This window comes from Lissotriton vulgaris, chromosome 7 (genome assembly GCF_964263255.1).
Source record: "Lissotriton vulgaris chromosome 7, aLisVul1.2, whole genome shotgun sequence".
Taxonomy (NCBI): Eukaryota; Metazoa; Chordata; class Amphibia; order Caudata; family Salamandridae; genus Lissotriton; species Lissotriton vulgaris.
This window is the reverse complement of record NC_141695.1, coordinates 292,963,243-292,979,584: the sequence shown is the minus strand read 5'-3', so window position 1 is coordinate 292,979,584 and position 16,342 is coordinate 292,963,243. Positions and strand designations below refer to the sequence as shown.

Here is a 16,342-nt window from a genome sequence, read left to right as displayed (position 1 = left end):
CAAATTACAGCTTCTTTACCCTGTCCCTCTTCAGATGTAATGTAGGAGAACTCTTTTTTTAATTGTTCCTTTCTGCCGAAGCCCATCGCTGCGTGTATTTACTCTCCAAACCTTTACCCAGCGTTGGGCTTCTTTTGGTAGGACTCGCACGTTTGAGTGTAATCCTGCTTGTTTTATCGCGATTCCTTAATAGCGGTTTTTATGGAATCGCTATTTAGGAGTCGCAATTCCTTATGCAAGTAAGTTTCGCAAAAATAATAACGATTCCTACACATTCACTAATAGTGAATCGCAAATTGTGATTTGCTATTAGGGAATGCTTTCCTTTTAATTCACATGGGCCTAGAGGCACATAGGAATGAATGCGAAAGCATTCGCAATTTGTGATTACCAAATAGATAATCACAAATTGCAAATGCAATTGCAAAGGTGCTAGAGGCCTAAGGACCCCTGATGTACCTCTAAAAAAGAAAGTGTGCACAAGTTGCGCACACACATGCCCTAAGGGCACTTCGAAAAATGCAATTTTGTGCATTTTTCTAAGGATTTGCAAATTAACATCTACTTGAAGTTGATATTATTTAGCGATTCCTTAATGCAAAGTCGCATTTTGAAAATGCTTCTTACATTGCATTTAGGGAATCGCAAATTGCAATTCCCTAAATGCCTTTGCTAAATAGGTAATCGCAAAAATTGCGATTACCTATTTAAAAATTGCGATTACCTATTTTGTGAATGCATTTTGGTTTAATGCATCGCAAATGACTTTTTATCGGTCGCAAACAGGCTGATTCGCAGAATCTGCCCTTTTTCGACCAGTAAAAACCTTGATGCAATTGACGTTATATCTCTTGGTGCTGGGGAGATTAAACAACACTCCAACAGTTGTTGCTACTTGTATTTACTCTCCAAGCCTTTACCCAGTATTGGGCTTCTTTTGGTAGGATTCACTCATGTTTGGGCTTCTTTTCAAGGCTAATCCTGCTTGTTTTGGAGTTGATGGCTGGAGGTTTTATTTATTTATTTATGCAATTTTATATAGCGCAGACTTTACCCGAAGGTGTCAGAGCGCTTCACAGAAGAACCAATAATGATATACAGGAACAAAATACAAAAGCAAACAATAAGTTACATGGACACTAGTGAGCAACCAAAATACATGAGGTAGCAATCGGTGCATTATAGGAGAAAAATGTGATAAGGGTGCAGGTTACAAAAACGTACAAAATACAAGTAGAGGTATAATACTGCAATAGAAGGCAGACACTCCAGCACAGTAACAAACGTTACGTAGGCAATGGTAGCACTTGTGCAAGTATCTAGGTGCATTCAAGTGGCTCTCCTGCGGTGAACAACATTTCCCACACCCCTCCCTCCCCCAGAAACACAGCAGTAAACTTTTGTTTGCAGTCAGGTACACACCAAGGGTTGTTGGTTTTAATTATTAACAGTTTTTTCATTTGCTCAATCTTAAAACGGACGGGGCCGTCCCAAATACAAATATAACACAAATTAAATGGTTGGTGTGATCTATAATATTTATACCAATATTCACTGATCTTGTCAGCGCAGTGTTGTTCCTCTGTTGTTTATCTCTCGGTCCCCTAAGGCAGAGCCATAGAAGAGCTACCTTCAGCACTGGGACACATGACCTTGATTGTCCTCTTTATCAGCATTTTGCTCACCTGGGAGCAGAAATCAACTGTAGAAACAACAATGCCAGCAAAGCAGAGAGTTGAGCACCCAACTCAACTGGGCATGACTGGGCAAGAATCTAGAACGTGTTGAGTACAATAAAAGTCTATGATTTCTAACAGATGCCTAAAGAGTTGCCACTCATGTAAGACCTTGGAGAAACTCATTTGTTAAACATTGTAGAGTTTATGTAGGGTCTGGGGTCTGTAAATCTATCCTTGCCCAGAAGATTAAACAAGCGCAGGGTAGAAGGGAATGTGAAGAGACATCTCTTAGTCATGTGAATTGAGGTGAACGCTGAAACACTCTGTACCCAATGCAAAACATACGCATTTGACCCAGACACAAGCCAACGTCTGAAAGAAGTCCCTCAAACTGCCCTCAAGTTGCCTTCCAGTGACCATCACATTTTTCAGAGCCATTATATTGTCTTCCTTCTGACTCTCCTTTACTGGGACCACTCAACATAGTCTTCTCCATTTGGAAAATGCAATTGAAGGCTACCTTTTCATACTTTAGGGTTTTCCTTGTAACCTCTACTATCACATCTGCTGGAAACTGAGGTTCATAATTACGCAGAAGAATATTATTGTTCTCTACTGCCTCATATCTATCCTCAGCTCCCCCACATTGTTTCTCAACATATCATAGGTGTTATATTTTTGCAGCATTTCTGTTTGAAATGATAACTAATTGAATGTGCATAATTTATACGCACATATATATATTTGTATATGAAACTCAAAACGTATCTATGTCTCCCAAGGTGACAGTCGCTCCAGCGAACATATGGGTCTTTCATCTATTCACACATTATTCCTGCGAGAACACAATCGCCTGGCTGGAATCCTGAAGACCTTAAATCCAAGATGGGATGGAGAGAAAATCTATCAGGAGACTAGGAAGATAGTCGGAGCCATGATTCAGGTATTATGTGTTATGTGCTATGAGGCAAGCATTGTGCATTTATACATGCCAAATAATTGCAAATTTCTGAATAGTTGGTGTTCATAATATGGCATCCAAGACGTGGAGAAATGGGGATAGGTGCATTAAATAACTTCACATTCCTAAATTTTGATCTCACTGATTGGCCTCTGTACATTGAAGGCTTTAATTATAAGAAGCTTGTGCCACCAGAGCATCACTTTTAATGAAGCTCTGGTGGTGCGGGCCTTTTAATCATATCTATGAGGCAGCGCAAAGCCACCCTGGGCGGCTCTGCATGGCCTCATAGATATGGAGAAATGCAAGGTGCTGCCTTGCCTTACTATGCACCAAGGAGGCGATCCATCAGCGTTTCGATGGGTTTTCCCATGCAACACCCATGGGTTTTGACACATTTCCAGATTTACAAGGATCTGTAAACCTGGCATTGCGTCAAAACCGTGCACCTCTCCACGGGAGGCATAACAAGGAAAAATAACTTTATTCTCCTAGTTTTTTCCCTCTTTTTATGTCTGCTGCATTTTGCTAACCATAATTATTACTAAATATATATCATGCTTCACTATAATCTAAGTTAAACTGTGGATTATCTTCACATCAGAGCTTTATGACAGAGCAGACCAGAAACACTAAGTCGCTGGACAATGTGTATGACAACTAAGATGACAATTAAAATTGTTGCATAGGAGTGACTGTTTCAGCAGTAGTCATTTTGAAACACTATTCTTGTGACTGGGGTTACATAGTCTAAATAGAATTCATAGCAACTCTTGTTCTTGTGTACCAAAGTGGTTTTCACTGTGTATGACCCCTGTTGAACAGTGTGTCTGCTATTGTGCAGAATGTTCCAGTGCCAGCCACAGTTGAAATCTTAAAGATATGACACCATTACTGTAATGTTGTAGCTGGTACTAAGCTGAAGCGAATACTTGGCAGCTGGATGTTGTAGGTGGAGAGAGTAGGAGCTGCATTAGGGAAAGTGTAGAGGCCAGGACCTGAAGTTTTGATGCAGGTAACCCTGACAGTCCCCTCACACTGTGAGCCCCTGGTTTTATCTTCATTTGAAACAGATGTCAAAGCCTCTCTCAGGCTTATCTTAATAAATGTTTCAGGGTCTTGAAACCACAAATGGTGTTTCAGTAAATCCGTCTCCCTTTCTTAGTCGACAAATTGCTGGATAAAAAGTGGATTCTGAGGTGACCAGTACTCAGGTAAGCTGCCAGGCTTGCATAGATTAACAGCATTCAGACGGTATTTTCATTGTCTTCATCATTACTTCAGGAAGGACTGTCAGGAAGTGAACAGTGAGAGTGTTAAAAGTGAAAGGATGAAGAATGTATACATTTGAGGAACGTCAAAAAGAACAGAAAAGATGATGGACCCTTACTAGGCTAAGCACCTGACTAACTATCCCCTGAACGGTATGTACACCCCTCAGATCAAACAAGGGGACTGTGTGCACACTGCATGGCACCCATCAACACTGTGCCTTTTCCCTTGGGAATTTTTTTACAGTACATACAACCGCAAAGGTGCACCACATAAGTTGTTACAGTTGTAATGAAAATGATATATCTTGGAGATGTAGTTGTTCTTCTTCAAATCCTTTATTTTCAAAAACATTCAGTCAAACATAAACAGCCGACGCGTTTCGTCCCAACCTGGGACTTCTTCAGGGCTGTCGGTAAAAAACATATATACATACGATCAGTATTGTAGGTACTGAATTACATATACAAATTTAAAAACATTAGACACACTAATTAAAAACGCAGTAAGTACACCAGACGCGGAGCCTATGCGTATATTTAATGTTTAAGACATAAACTAACTGTCCCTCTGACAGCCAAGTAGTCATAGATGGAAGTTCAGGATGTGTACACATTAATATACAGTATTTACATCATTTACATGTTAAGTACTTATCTCTGAGCTCACTATCCATCTGACAGCCAAGTAGTCATAGATGGAAGTTCAGACTGTATACACATTTATATACAGTATTTACATCTTATACATGTTAATTACTTGTCTCTAAAAGAGCATAAGATTGAGCAACACTCATGTGACATATGTTATCGGGGGAAAGGGTCTATATTTCCACAGTTCAATTGTATAAGGTTCGCAAAGAAGCACACTTTTGTCCTACAATTTCAAGAAATGGAACACTGAAGTTTGTTTGGCCATGGCACTAAGGTAATGCTCCCAGGACTGGTACCATGTATGTAACTAAAGAAATATTTTGTTTTTTGTGAGTCTGACTATACCACATGTGAAACGGAGAGAGAAAAGAAGAAGTTGTCAAAGCTATCTCAGTTAGCACCAAAAAATACATCTGCTGTGTTACCTTTAAGTTAATCAGACGTCGCATGCGTGGGAGAAGTGCCGTGGCGTGGTCTTGAGCTCTACTTGCCAGCAACAGTAAGTCTTATTGTTACGGTACTTTCCGCTGTTAGTGATTATATCTGGGGCATAAAGGAAAGAAGAAATCTCTGTGACCATGTCAGCTTTAGTAAGTGTATATTAATGACACAGTAAGAAAACGCCCCGAATGGTGGAACATGTTCACCAACATATGGAGTTTCTCTGGTAGTTAACCTCAGAGAAGATCTGGGGCACAGACTACTTACTATCAGAATACTGGCGAGAAACAGCAAGGCCGATATCTTAGTAGATTCTTCCAATAAATCCTGGATGGATACCAGCTTGCTATATGAATTGATTCAGTACATATGCTGGAAGGAGTAAACAGAGCAAAAAGACGGAACTAAATGCCCTGTGTGGCAATAATTTAGAAAGATATATGAATGGCACATTGTAAGTAGCCAAACTGTCTGTCCCATGGTGTTTTACCTGTATTGCGTGTATCAACGGTGTTGGGCTGGAGGTTCTGAACGTCCTATGGAGTAGGGTCGTGGGCACTGTATCCCAGCAGGCCTGTGGAAAGCAAAGATAACCAGAGACCTATAAAATCCATAAGAGAAGCTAGTAACACTTATGGACAAAAAGGTCTGCCCTGCTTCTATACGACGGTACCCTGTATCAAAAGGCTGTTGATTTAAAGAAATAAAAGTGCGTGTGTACCAAGACACACTAAGCAAGTTCCATTAGTAAAGTGTATAATCCTCTATGTCATGTGGCATGTTTTATTAGAACACCCTTAATACAGTTAAGGGTAAATTAAATTAAATACAAAGGAGGAGGCAGCCTTAGAGAAACCCATCCCAAACGATTACTTAGAGAGGTAGTCCCCGAGGTCTAAGGGACAAAGTTACCTCTTCACTGAGAAGGGTACTATAGGCCTAGCCTAAGTGCATAGATGGGCCAGCATGGATGAGCCAGGAGTATCATGCACCAGAGCCACTTACCGTTGTAGTCAAAGACGGCCGGCGCCCATCCACAACCCTCTTCCTGACCTCCACCTGCAGCGACGTCGTGTGCTGAGGGTGTGAGTCCATCTTCCTCCCTTTATAGTAGTGGAGATTAGGCTGATTGAAATCACCTGGCCCCATTTCCCGCCTTCGTGCGAGTACGTTGACAAGGAGGAGAATGGACCCATCATGATGGCCGATCGTCGTAAACGCGGCGGCCATCTTGTAGTGTTTAAAATGGTATGTGTTTATGTGCCCATGAGCAGGAAAGCGTATTGCTTTGTTTTAGTTCATGGCTATAAGTTGGCAGTTCAGACCATATTACTTTTTTAAGAAGTTTCCTCTTCTAATATCGTCGTAAATTTACAAATATCGGTAAAAACACGCACCCCTGAAAAGTGGACAAGAAACGATCCCGAACTTGAAAAGGTGAAGTAGGGGAAAGGCGGGCCCTTATTTCCAATGCTGGTGCCACAAAAGGTGTAAGAAGTTGTAGCTTTGAAGATCAGGCGGCTAAATCACTCGGATCATCATTCCGAGTTAGCCTGACAATGGCGGCCATCTTGGAATGTCTAGGCTGTGAACGAATTCCTAATACAGTAGTTAGGAATACAGCCCGTTTTGATATTTGGGACATTGGATGGGAGAAAAAAAAGGGAACGCACTAAGATCGTTTGTGAATTACGAGTAAATATAAATCGGAAACCAAAAGTGAGGTCGGAAACTTTTAGTTAAAATATCGTTTATTATCCGAAATGAGGAAAAAAACACTAAGATGTTAATGGGTGAAATTTAGTGCTAAATGCGAAGAAGGATGTCTGCAGGTGCAGCCTCGCTAATAGGGAAAATAAGTCTCATGAATTCTAGGTCCCACCGAGCCTAACCTGGCGGCCATGATGGAATATCTAAGCTGGAGCGCAAGTCCCAGTGAGCTGGTTATGGTTGCCACTAGGTTGAAGGTTATGACCTAGGAGGGGAAGAAAATTCCGGGTTTAAGTATAACTCTACCCCAGGAAATGTATTCAGAGTCTTTTAATTAGAAACTAGTTATGAATTGCGAGGTCGGATATGAGGTCTTTAACTGTAATTAAAAAGTCTATTGTGCGATCAGTATACATGGTAAAAATGATGGGGTGTGTGTGACAGAGGTGGGTGTGTCTGGGGCGCCCGCCCTAGAGTAAAGGCACATATGTGGTAAACCCAAGCAATAGTGGGCGCCATTTTTCGACAGACCTCCTGTTCATACAGGTTTAGTGGGCAGGTACTATCAAACAGGTTCAAAACATAAGTATGAAAAACCTATTGTTATTAACAAGTGTTGTTGTAGGGCATAAGAGGAAATGAAGGGCACGTCCCGTGCGTTTTCATATATGTGCAGGTGGAATGCCAAATGTGTGGTGCCTGGTCGCTCAATCTTAGTACGTGTGTTTGTCATGGGGAAGGGAAATAGTAAAATTGTAGGGCAAAGTGTGCAAACAAACAATGAACCTGGAATGGAGAATGACAACGGCATGAAATACGGATACATGAGCCCTCTCCAGAAAGAAAAGAGAATTGTACATCAAAAGTTACAGTGTGTAAGAGAGCAGACAAACCTCGGTTGTTGAAGTCAGCAACAGTATCGTGTCTATCTTACATTAAGTTCCTAAGGGACAATATATCAATTATGACTTCGGTGTTAAGAATTCCAATGTTATCACCATAATCTTAACCTCATTCTCAACGACAGCGCAGAACATCTTAGGGACCACACATGCGGGTTACTCAAGGAAATAATGCAGTTCATCTTCGGTGTTAAACCCAAATTCAGTGCAACGAAGTCTACAGATCCAACCCGCCTCCCGTTGTCTCAATGCCAGTTCCCGGTTTCCACCCCTTGGGTGTGGGGGTTGGTGATCTATGCCTATGAACCACATGTTATCTGTTTCTTTGTGGTGTTCCTGCATGTGGAAGGTCAGGGGATATCTTAGGTCTCCATTGCGTCTCGCTCTTACATGTTCCTGTATGCGGATTTTTAAGGTTCTCTTAGTGCTGCCTACGTAAATCTTGTCACAGCCGCAACCCAAGGCATAGACCACATATTTTGTGTTACAATTGATCATGTGGTCAATTGTATAGGTTTTGCTTGTGTTGAAGTTAAATGTCTTAGTTCTATTTCTACCAAGTGGACACATATTGCACTCGCTACATGTGTAGAAACCTGTGGTGGGAGTTGTGAGCCAGTTGGTTCGCTTTTTCGTTTCCAGGTAACTGGGACACAAGATGTCACGGAGGTTTCTACCTCTTCTGTAGCAGACCTTAGGCGTTCTGGTAACCGAATCTCGAAGGCTCGGTATGTCCGCAATGAGGTGCCAGTTCTTTCTTAGGATGTTGTAGATCGTGCTGCTCTGATCTGAGTATTGTGTGGTGAACGAAAGGGGTCTGCTGATATCTGCTGGTCTTTGCTTGGGGGCCAGAGTGTTTGTTCTGGGCATGTTCTGAACCTTTTTGTTGGCTTTTGCTAGTGTCTTCCTTGGGTAGCCCCTTTCTAGGAAGCGCGTTTCTGTCTCCTGTATATTGTGTTGGAATGCGTCCTCTGTGCTGCAGTTGCGGCGCATCCGTATCATCTCCCCGTAGGGGATGTTCTCAACGATATGTCGGGGATGTGCACTTTCGTAATGTAGTATGCTGTTACAAGCTGTCGCTTTACGATGAGTGCGGCTCTGGATTTTATTGTTCTCCACAAAAAGGTTTACATCCAGAAAATCGATTGTTTTCGGGTCATTTGTCATGGTGAAACGGACATTAAACGGGTTGTCATTAAGGTAACCAAAGTATTCTTGGAGGTCTGGGGTAGGTCCATCCCAGATCATGATCACATCATCGATGTACCTACCCCAGAAAATGATGTTGTTCATCCAGGTCGCCGCGTGTCGGCCCCAAGCATGCTCCCGCTCGAACCAGCCCATAAACAGACCGGCGTAAGCGGGAGCAAACCTGGATCCCATCGCGGTCCCTTGTATCTGGTGGAACCAAGTTGAGTCATGTAGAAAGTAATTTTTTGACAGTATGATGTCCGTCATCTCAAGGAGGACACCATTGTGAGACAAGTGGTCTGCTGTACGTTTGTTCAAAAAAGTTTCCAACGCCCTTAGGCCGAATTCTTTTTTGATGCAAGTGTAGAGTCCGACTACGTCTAGGGTGACCAATTGTAGGGTATCTGACCAGACAAATCCTTCCAATTTTCCTAATATATCCTTGGTGTCCCTCAGGTAGGCAGGGAGATTTTGTACCATAGGCTGGATGAAGGTGTCCACATACTCCGAGAGCCTTTCCGTAGGCGAACTGACTCCAGAAATTATGGGGCGGCCAGGTGGAAAGGGGCCCTCTTTGTGAATTTTGGGAAGTATGTATATGCAGGGATAAGACGGGGTTGTAACTGTCAGATACTGGCATTCTTCTGTACTTAGTAAGCCTATCTCTCGCCACTCTGTGAGTTTCATGTTTATATACGAGGTCAGTGCGTCAATAGGGTTGTGGTCCAATTTGGTGTAGCAGGTGGGGTCCGAAAGTTGTCTGGAGATTTCGTTCATATAGTCTATCCTATTCATGATGACCACATTCCCCCCTTTATCTGCCTCACGGATAACTATTTTTTCATCAGATTGTAAACCCCTCAAGGCTTCTGATTCTGTCCGGGTAAGGTTATATTTTGGCAGGGGAGTTCGTGTGGGGTTGTCAAGCATCTGGTGGAAGGAGTGGCTGACTTTCTCTCTAAAGGTGTCTATGTTTGGATGAGTGCCTGTGGGGGTGAATTTTGATTTTGGTTTTAGACCACTGTTAACATAAACATCTTCAACGACATTCAATTCCTGTCTTACATTTTCAATCTCAACAGAAGTATCAAGCTCAACAGACATCATTGCTTGCAATGTATTTATTTCATTGACAGTGTAATCAGTAACATTTTTGACATTCTGATCAATGACATGGTTGGATGGGTTACGTTCGAAATGGTCTTTTAGTTTGACTAAACGGACAAATTTCATTAGATCCACAAATATATCAACATCCCCACCCTTTTGATTGGGGCAGAAGCCTAGACCCTTGCTAAGGACAGAGATTTCATCCTGCTCTAATGTTCTCTCTGAGAGGTTGACCACAATAGATTGGGATTTGTTATCGTTTTTAGACTCGACTATTGTGGCTAGTTCCCCTTCTTTTTGGACCTGGTTACTCTCTCCACTGTTTCCAGATTTGGTTTTTTTGTGTTTCTGTTTACGTTTCTGCCAGATCCTCCCTCCCCTTCTTGTCTTTGAGGTTCTTTGTGAGCTGGACGTGCCCCTAGCCTCCACCTCTCCATCTCCAATAAAAAATTATTGGGTCTTGTGTCAGTAGTGTTGGAGTTTGATGGTTCAGTCGTGGAAGCAGAGCTTGCCGCAGACGAGAGTGATGTAATACTACTCGCTGAGCTTAATTCTGGGGTTTCTGCTCTCTGCCTCTTGCCATCCCCCGGTATTTTCACCTTATCATATTTCTTGGAAAAGGTGTATACCCTCCCATCGCTGTAATCCTTGTCATCCCTTTTGATTTTTCTCAGTTTCTTATCTCTAAGGTAGATTTGGTGTTTTTCCAGTACCCCATCCAGTATGGCGTAATTTTTCTTTATGACATCCTTTAGTTCTGATTGCGCTATTTCCCTTTCAAGTTCGTCTATCTCTTGCTGAGCCTTGGCTCCCTTTTTTTCGGCATTCTTAATAAGGATCCGCATCATGGTGCATGATGCGTTCCGAAGGTTATTTTCCCAATCTTCTAGTTGCTCAGTATCTAGATCTTCAAAAGTGGGGAAAATTAATATTCTCAACCCACGTGGTATTTTTTCATTCTCTAGGTATTTCCCCAAGGTGGTGCCATCCCACCACCGGGACATCTCATTCATTTTTAACTTTTCCAATCTCTTAAACTTGGCTTTGAGGCCATCTTCCTTCGGGATTGATGTGCCTGTTGTTTTTACCCCAGCTGTAAATAAATCCTGGGCAAGCTCCTGGCGTCTGTCTTTAAAGCTAGTCATGTTTGGGTCAATCGTGTCTTCCCAAAACACTACACGAATGTACCAGTATATATTGAGAATGGGTATAGGGTAAGTCAGTGCTAACAAGGGTGAACAAAAGTCAAAAAGAACAGAAAAGATGATGGACCCTTACTAGGCTAAGCACCTGACTAACTATCCCCTGAACGGTATGTACACCCCTCAGATCAAACAAGGGGACTGTGTGCACACTGCATGGCACCCATCAACACTGTGCCTTTTCCCTTGGGAATTTTTTTACAGTACATACAACCGCAAAGGTGCACCACATAAGTTGTTACAGTTGTAATGAAAATGATATATCTTGGAGATGTAGTTGTTCTTCTTCAAATCCTTTATTTTCAAAAACATTCAGTCAAACATAAACAGCCGACGCGTTTCGTCCCAACCTGGGACTTCTTCAGGGCTGTCGGTAAAAAACATATATACATACGATCAGTATTGTAGGTACTGAATTACATATACAAATTTAAAAACATTAGACACACTAATTAAAAACGCAGTAAGTACACCAGACGCGGAGCCTATGCGTATATTTAATGTTTAAGACATAAACTAACTGTCCCTCTGACAGCCAAGTAGTCATAGATGGAAGTTCAGGATGTGTACACATTAATATACAGTATTTACATCATTTACATGTTAAGTACTTATCTCTGAGCTCACTATCCATCTGACAGCCAAGTAGTCATAGATGGAAGTTCAGACTGTATACACATTTATATACAGTATTTACATCTTATACATGTTAATTACTTGTCTCTAAAAGAGCATAAGATTGAGCAACACTCATGTGACATATGTTATCGGGGGAAAGGGTCTATATTTCCACAGTTCAATTGTATAAGGTTCGCAAAGAAGCACACTTTTGTCCTACAATTTCAAGAAATGGAACACTGAAGTTTGTTTGGCCATGGCACTAAGGTAATGCTCCCAGGACTGGTACCATGTATGTAACTAAAGAAATATTTTGTTTTTTGTGAGTCTGACTATACCACATGTGAAACGGAGAGAGAAAAGAAGAAGTTGTCAAAGCTATCTCAGTTAGCACCAAAAAATACATCTGCTGTGTTACCTTTAAGTTAATCAGACGTCGCATGCGTGGGAGAAGTGCCGTGGCGTGGTCTTGAGCTCTACTTGCCAGCAACAGTAAGTCTTATTGTTACGGTACTTTCCGCTGTTAGTGATTATATCTGGGGCATAAAGGAAAGAAGAAATCTCTGTGACCATGTCAGCTTTAGTAAGTGTATATTAATGACACAGTAAGAAAACGCCCCGAATGGTGGAACATGTTCACCAACATATGGAGTTTCTCTGGTAGTTAACCTCAGAGAAGATCTGGGGCACAGACTACTTACTATCAGAATACTGGCGAGAAACAGCAAGGCCGATATCTTAGTAGATTCTTCCAATAAATCCTGGATGGATACCAGCTTGCTATATGAATTGATTCAGTACATATGCTGGAAGGAGTAAACAGAGCAAAAAGACGGAACTAAATGCCCTGTGTGGCAATAATTTAGAAAGATATATGAATGGCACATTGTAAGTAGCCAAACTGTCTGTCCCATGGTGTTTTACCTGTATTGCGTGTATCAACGGTGTTGGGCTGGAGGTTCTGAACGTCCTATGGAGTAGGGTCGTGGGCACTGTATCCCAGCAGGCCTGTGGAAAGCAAAGATAACCAGAGACCTATAAAATCCATAAGAGAAGCTAGTAACACTTATGGACAAAAAGGTCTGCCCTGCTTCTATACGACGGTACCCTGTATCAAAAGGCTGTTGATTTAAAGAAATAAAAGTGCGTGTGTACCAAGACACACTAAGCAAGTTCCATTAGTAAAGTGTATAATCCTCTATGTCATGTGGCATGTTTTATTAGAACACCCTTAATACAGTTAAGGGTAAATTAAATTAAATACAAAGGAGGAGGCAGCCTTAGAGAAACCCATCCCAAACGATTACTTAGAGAGGTAGTCCCCGAGGTCTAAGGGACAAAGTTACCTCTTCACTGAGAAGGGTACTATAGGCCTAGCCTAAGTGCATAGATGGGCCAGCATGGATGAGCCAGGAGTATCATGCACCAGAGCCACTTACCGTTGTAGTCAAAGACGGCCGGCGCCCATCCACAACCCTCTTCCTGACCTCCACCTGCAGCGACGTCGTGTGCTGAGGGTGTGAGTCCATCTTCCTCCCTTTATAGTAGTGGAGATTAGGCTGATTGAAATCACCTGGCCCCATTTCCCGCCTTCGTGCGAGTACGTTGACAAGGAGGAGAATGGACCCATCATGATGGCCGATCGTCGTAAACGCGGCGGCCATCTTGTAGTGTTTAAAATGGTATGTGTTTATGTGCCCATGAGCAGGAAAGCGTATTGCTTTGTTTTAGTTCATGGCTATAAGTTGGCAGTTCAGACCATATTACTTTTTTAAGAAGTTTCCTCTTCTAATATCGTCGTAAATTTACAAATATCGGTAAAAACACGCACCCCTGAAAAGTGGACAAGAAACGATCCCGAACTTGAAAAGGTGAAGTAGGGGAAAGGCGGGCCCTTATTTCCAATGCTGGTGCCACAAAAGGTGTAAGAAGTTGTAGCTTTGAAGATCAGGCGGCTAAATCACTCGGATCATCATTCCGAGTTAGCCTGACAATGGCGGCCATCTTGGAATGTCTAGGCTGTGAACGAATTCCTAATACAGTAGTTAGGAATACAGCCCGTTTTGATATTTGGGACATTGGATGGGAGAAAAAAAAGGGAACGCACTAAGATCGTTTGTGAATTACGAGTAAATATAAATCGGAAACCAAAAGTGAGGTCGGAAACTTTTAGTTAAAATATCGTTTATTATCCGAAATGAGGAAAAAAACACTAAGATGTTAATGGGTGAAATTTAGTGCTAAATGCGAAGAAGGATGTCTGCAGGTGCAGCCTCGCTAATAGGGAAAATAAGTCTCATGAATTCTAGGTCCCACCGAGCCTAACCTGGCGGCCATGATGGAATATCTAAGCTGGAGCGCAAGTCCCAGTGAGCTGGTTATGGTTGCCACTAGGTTGAAGGTTATGACCTAGGAGGGGAAGAAAATTCCGGGTTTAAGTATAACTCTACCCCAGGAAATGTATTCAGAGTCTTTTAATTAGAAACTAGTTATGAATTGCGAGGTCGGATATGAGGTCTTTAACTGTAATTAAAAAGTCTATTGTGCGATCAGTATACATGGTAAAAATGATGGGGTGTGTGTGACAGAGGTGGGTGTGTCTGGGGCGCCCGCCCTAGAGTAAAGGCACATATGTGGTAAATCCAAGCAATAGTGGGCGCCATTTTTCGACAGACCTCCTGTTCATACAGGTTTAGTGGGCAGGTACTATCAAACAGGTTCAAAACGTAAGTATGAAAAACCTATTGTTATTAACAAGTGTTGTTGTAGGGCATAAGAGGAAATGAAGGGCACGTCCCGTGCGTTTTCATATATGTGCAGGTGGAATGCCAAATGTGTGGTGCCTGGTCGCTCAATCTTAGTACGTGTGTTTGTCATGGGGAAGGGAAATAGTAAAATTGTAGGGCAAAGTGTGCAAACAAACAATGAACCTGGAATGGAGAATGACAACGGCATGAAATACGGATACATGAGCCCTCTCCAGAAAGAAAAGAGAATTGTACATCAAAAGTTACAGTGTGTAAGAGAGCAGACAAACCTCGGTTGTTGAAGTCAGCAACAGTATTGTGTCTATCTTACATTAAGTTCCTAAGGGACAATATATCAATTATGACTTCGGTGTTAAGAATTCCAATGTTATCACCATAATCTTAACCTCATTCTCAACGACAGCGCAGAACATCTTAGGGACCACACATGCGGGTTACTCAAGGAAATAATGCAGTTCATCTTCGGTGTTAAACCCAAATTCAGTGCAACGAAGTCTACAGATCCAACCCGCCTCCCGTTGTCTCAATGCCAGTTCCCGGTTTCCACCCCTTGGGTGTGGGGGTTGGTGATCTATGCCTATGAACCACATGTTATCTGTTTCTTTGTGGTGTTCCTGCATGTGGAAGGTCAGGGGATATCTTAGGTCTCCATTGCGTCTCGCTCTTACATGTTCCTGTATGCGGATTTTTAAGGTTCTCTTAGTGCTGCCTACGTAAATCTTGTCACAGCCGCAACCCAAGGCATAGACCACATATTTTGTGTTACAATTGATCATGTGGTCAATTGTATAGGTTTTGCTTGTGTTGAAGTTAAATGTCTTAGTTCTATTTCTACCAAGTGGACACATATTGCACTCGCTACATGTGTAGAAACCTGTGGTGGGAGTTGTGAGCCAGTTGGTTCGCTTTTTCGTTTCCAGGTAACTGGGACACAAGATGTCACGGAGGTTTCTACCTCTTCTGTAGCAGACCTTAGGCGTTCTGGTAACCGAATCTCGAAGGCTCGGTATGTCCGCAATGAGGTGCCAGTTCTTTCTTAGGATGTTGTAGATCGTGCTGCTCTGATCTGAGTATTGTGTGGTGAACGAAAGGGGTCTGCTGATATCTGCTGGTCTTTGCTTGGGGGCCAGAGTGTTTGTTCTGGGCATGTTCTGAACCTTTTTGTTGGCTTTTGCTAGTGTCTTCCTTGGGTAGCCCCTTTCTAGGAAGCGCGTTTCTGTCTCCTGTATATTGTGTTGGAATGCGTCCTCTGTGCTGCAGTTGCGGCGCATCCGTATCATCTCCCCGTAGGGGATGTTCTCAACGATATGTCGGGGATGTGCACTTTCGTAATGTAGTATGCTGTTACAAGCTGTCGCTTTACGATGAGTGCGGCTCTGGATTTTATTGTTCTCCACAAAAAGGTTTACATCCAGAAAATCGATTGTTTTCGGGTCATTTGTCATGGTGAAACGGACATTAAACGGGTTGTCATTAAGGTAACCAAAGTATTCTTGGAGGTCTGGGGTAGGTCCATCCCAGATCATGATCACATCATCGATGTACCTACCCCAGAAAATGATGTTGTTCATCCAGGTCGCCGCGTGTCGGCCCCAAGCATGCTCCCGCTCGAACCAGCCCATAAACAGACCGGCGTAAGCGGGAGCAAACCTGGATCCCATCGCGGTCCCTTGTATCTGGTGGAACCAAGTTGAGTCATGTAGAAAGTAATTTTTTGACAGTATGATGTCCGTCATCTCAAGGAGGACACCATTGTGAGACAAGTGGTCTGCTGTACGTTTGTTCAAAAAAGTTTCCAACGCCCTTAGGCCGAATTCTTTTTTGATGCAAGTGTA

The 16,342-nt window shown here is 42.5% G+C and overlaps 1 protein-coding gene across 1 annotated transcript in view; it reads left to right on the top strand.

The window, feature by feature from the left end:
* The window catches only part of LOC147701416 (myeloperoxidase-like), a 236,909-nt gene that overhangs the window by 156,609 nt on the left and 63,958 nt on the right, over positions 1 to 16,342 (top strand). The window contains exon 9 of the mRNA XM_086930101.1: positions 2,462 to 2,622. Coding sequence (XP_086786227.1) covers positions 2,462 to 2,622 — 161 coding nt within the window. The remainder of the gene's footprint in view (positions 1 to 2,461; positions 2,623 to 16,342) is intronic.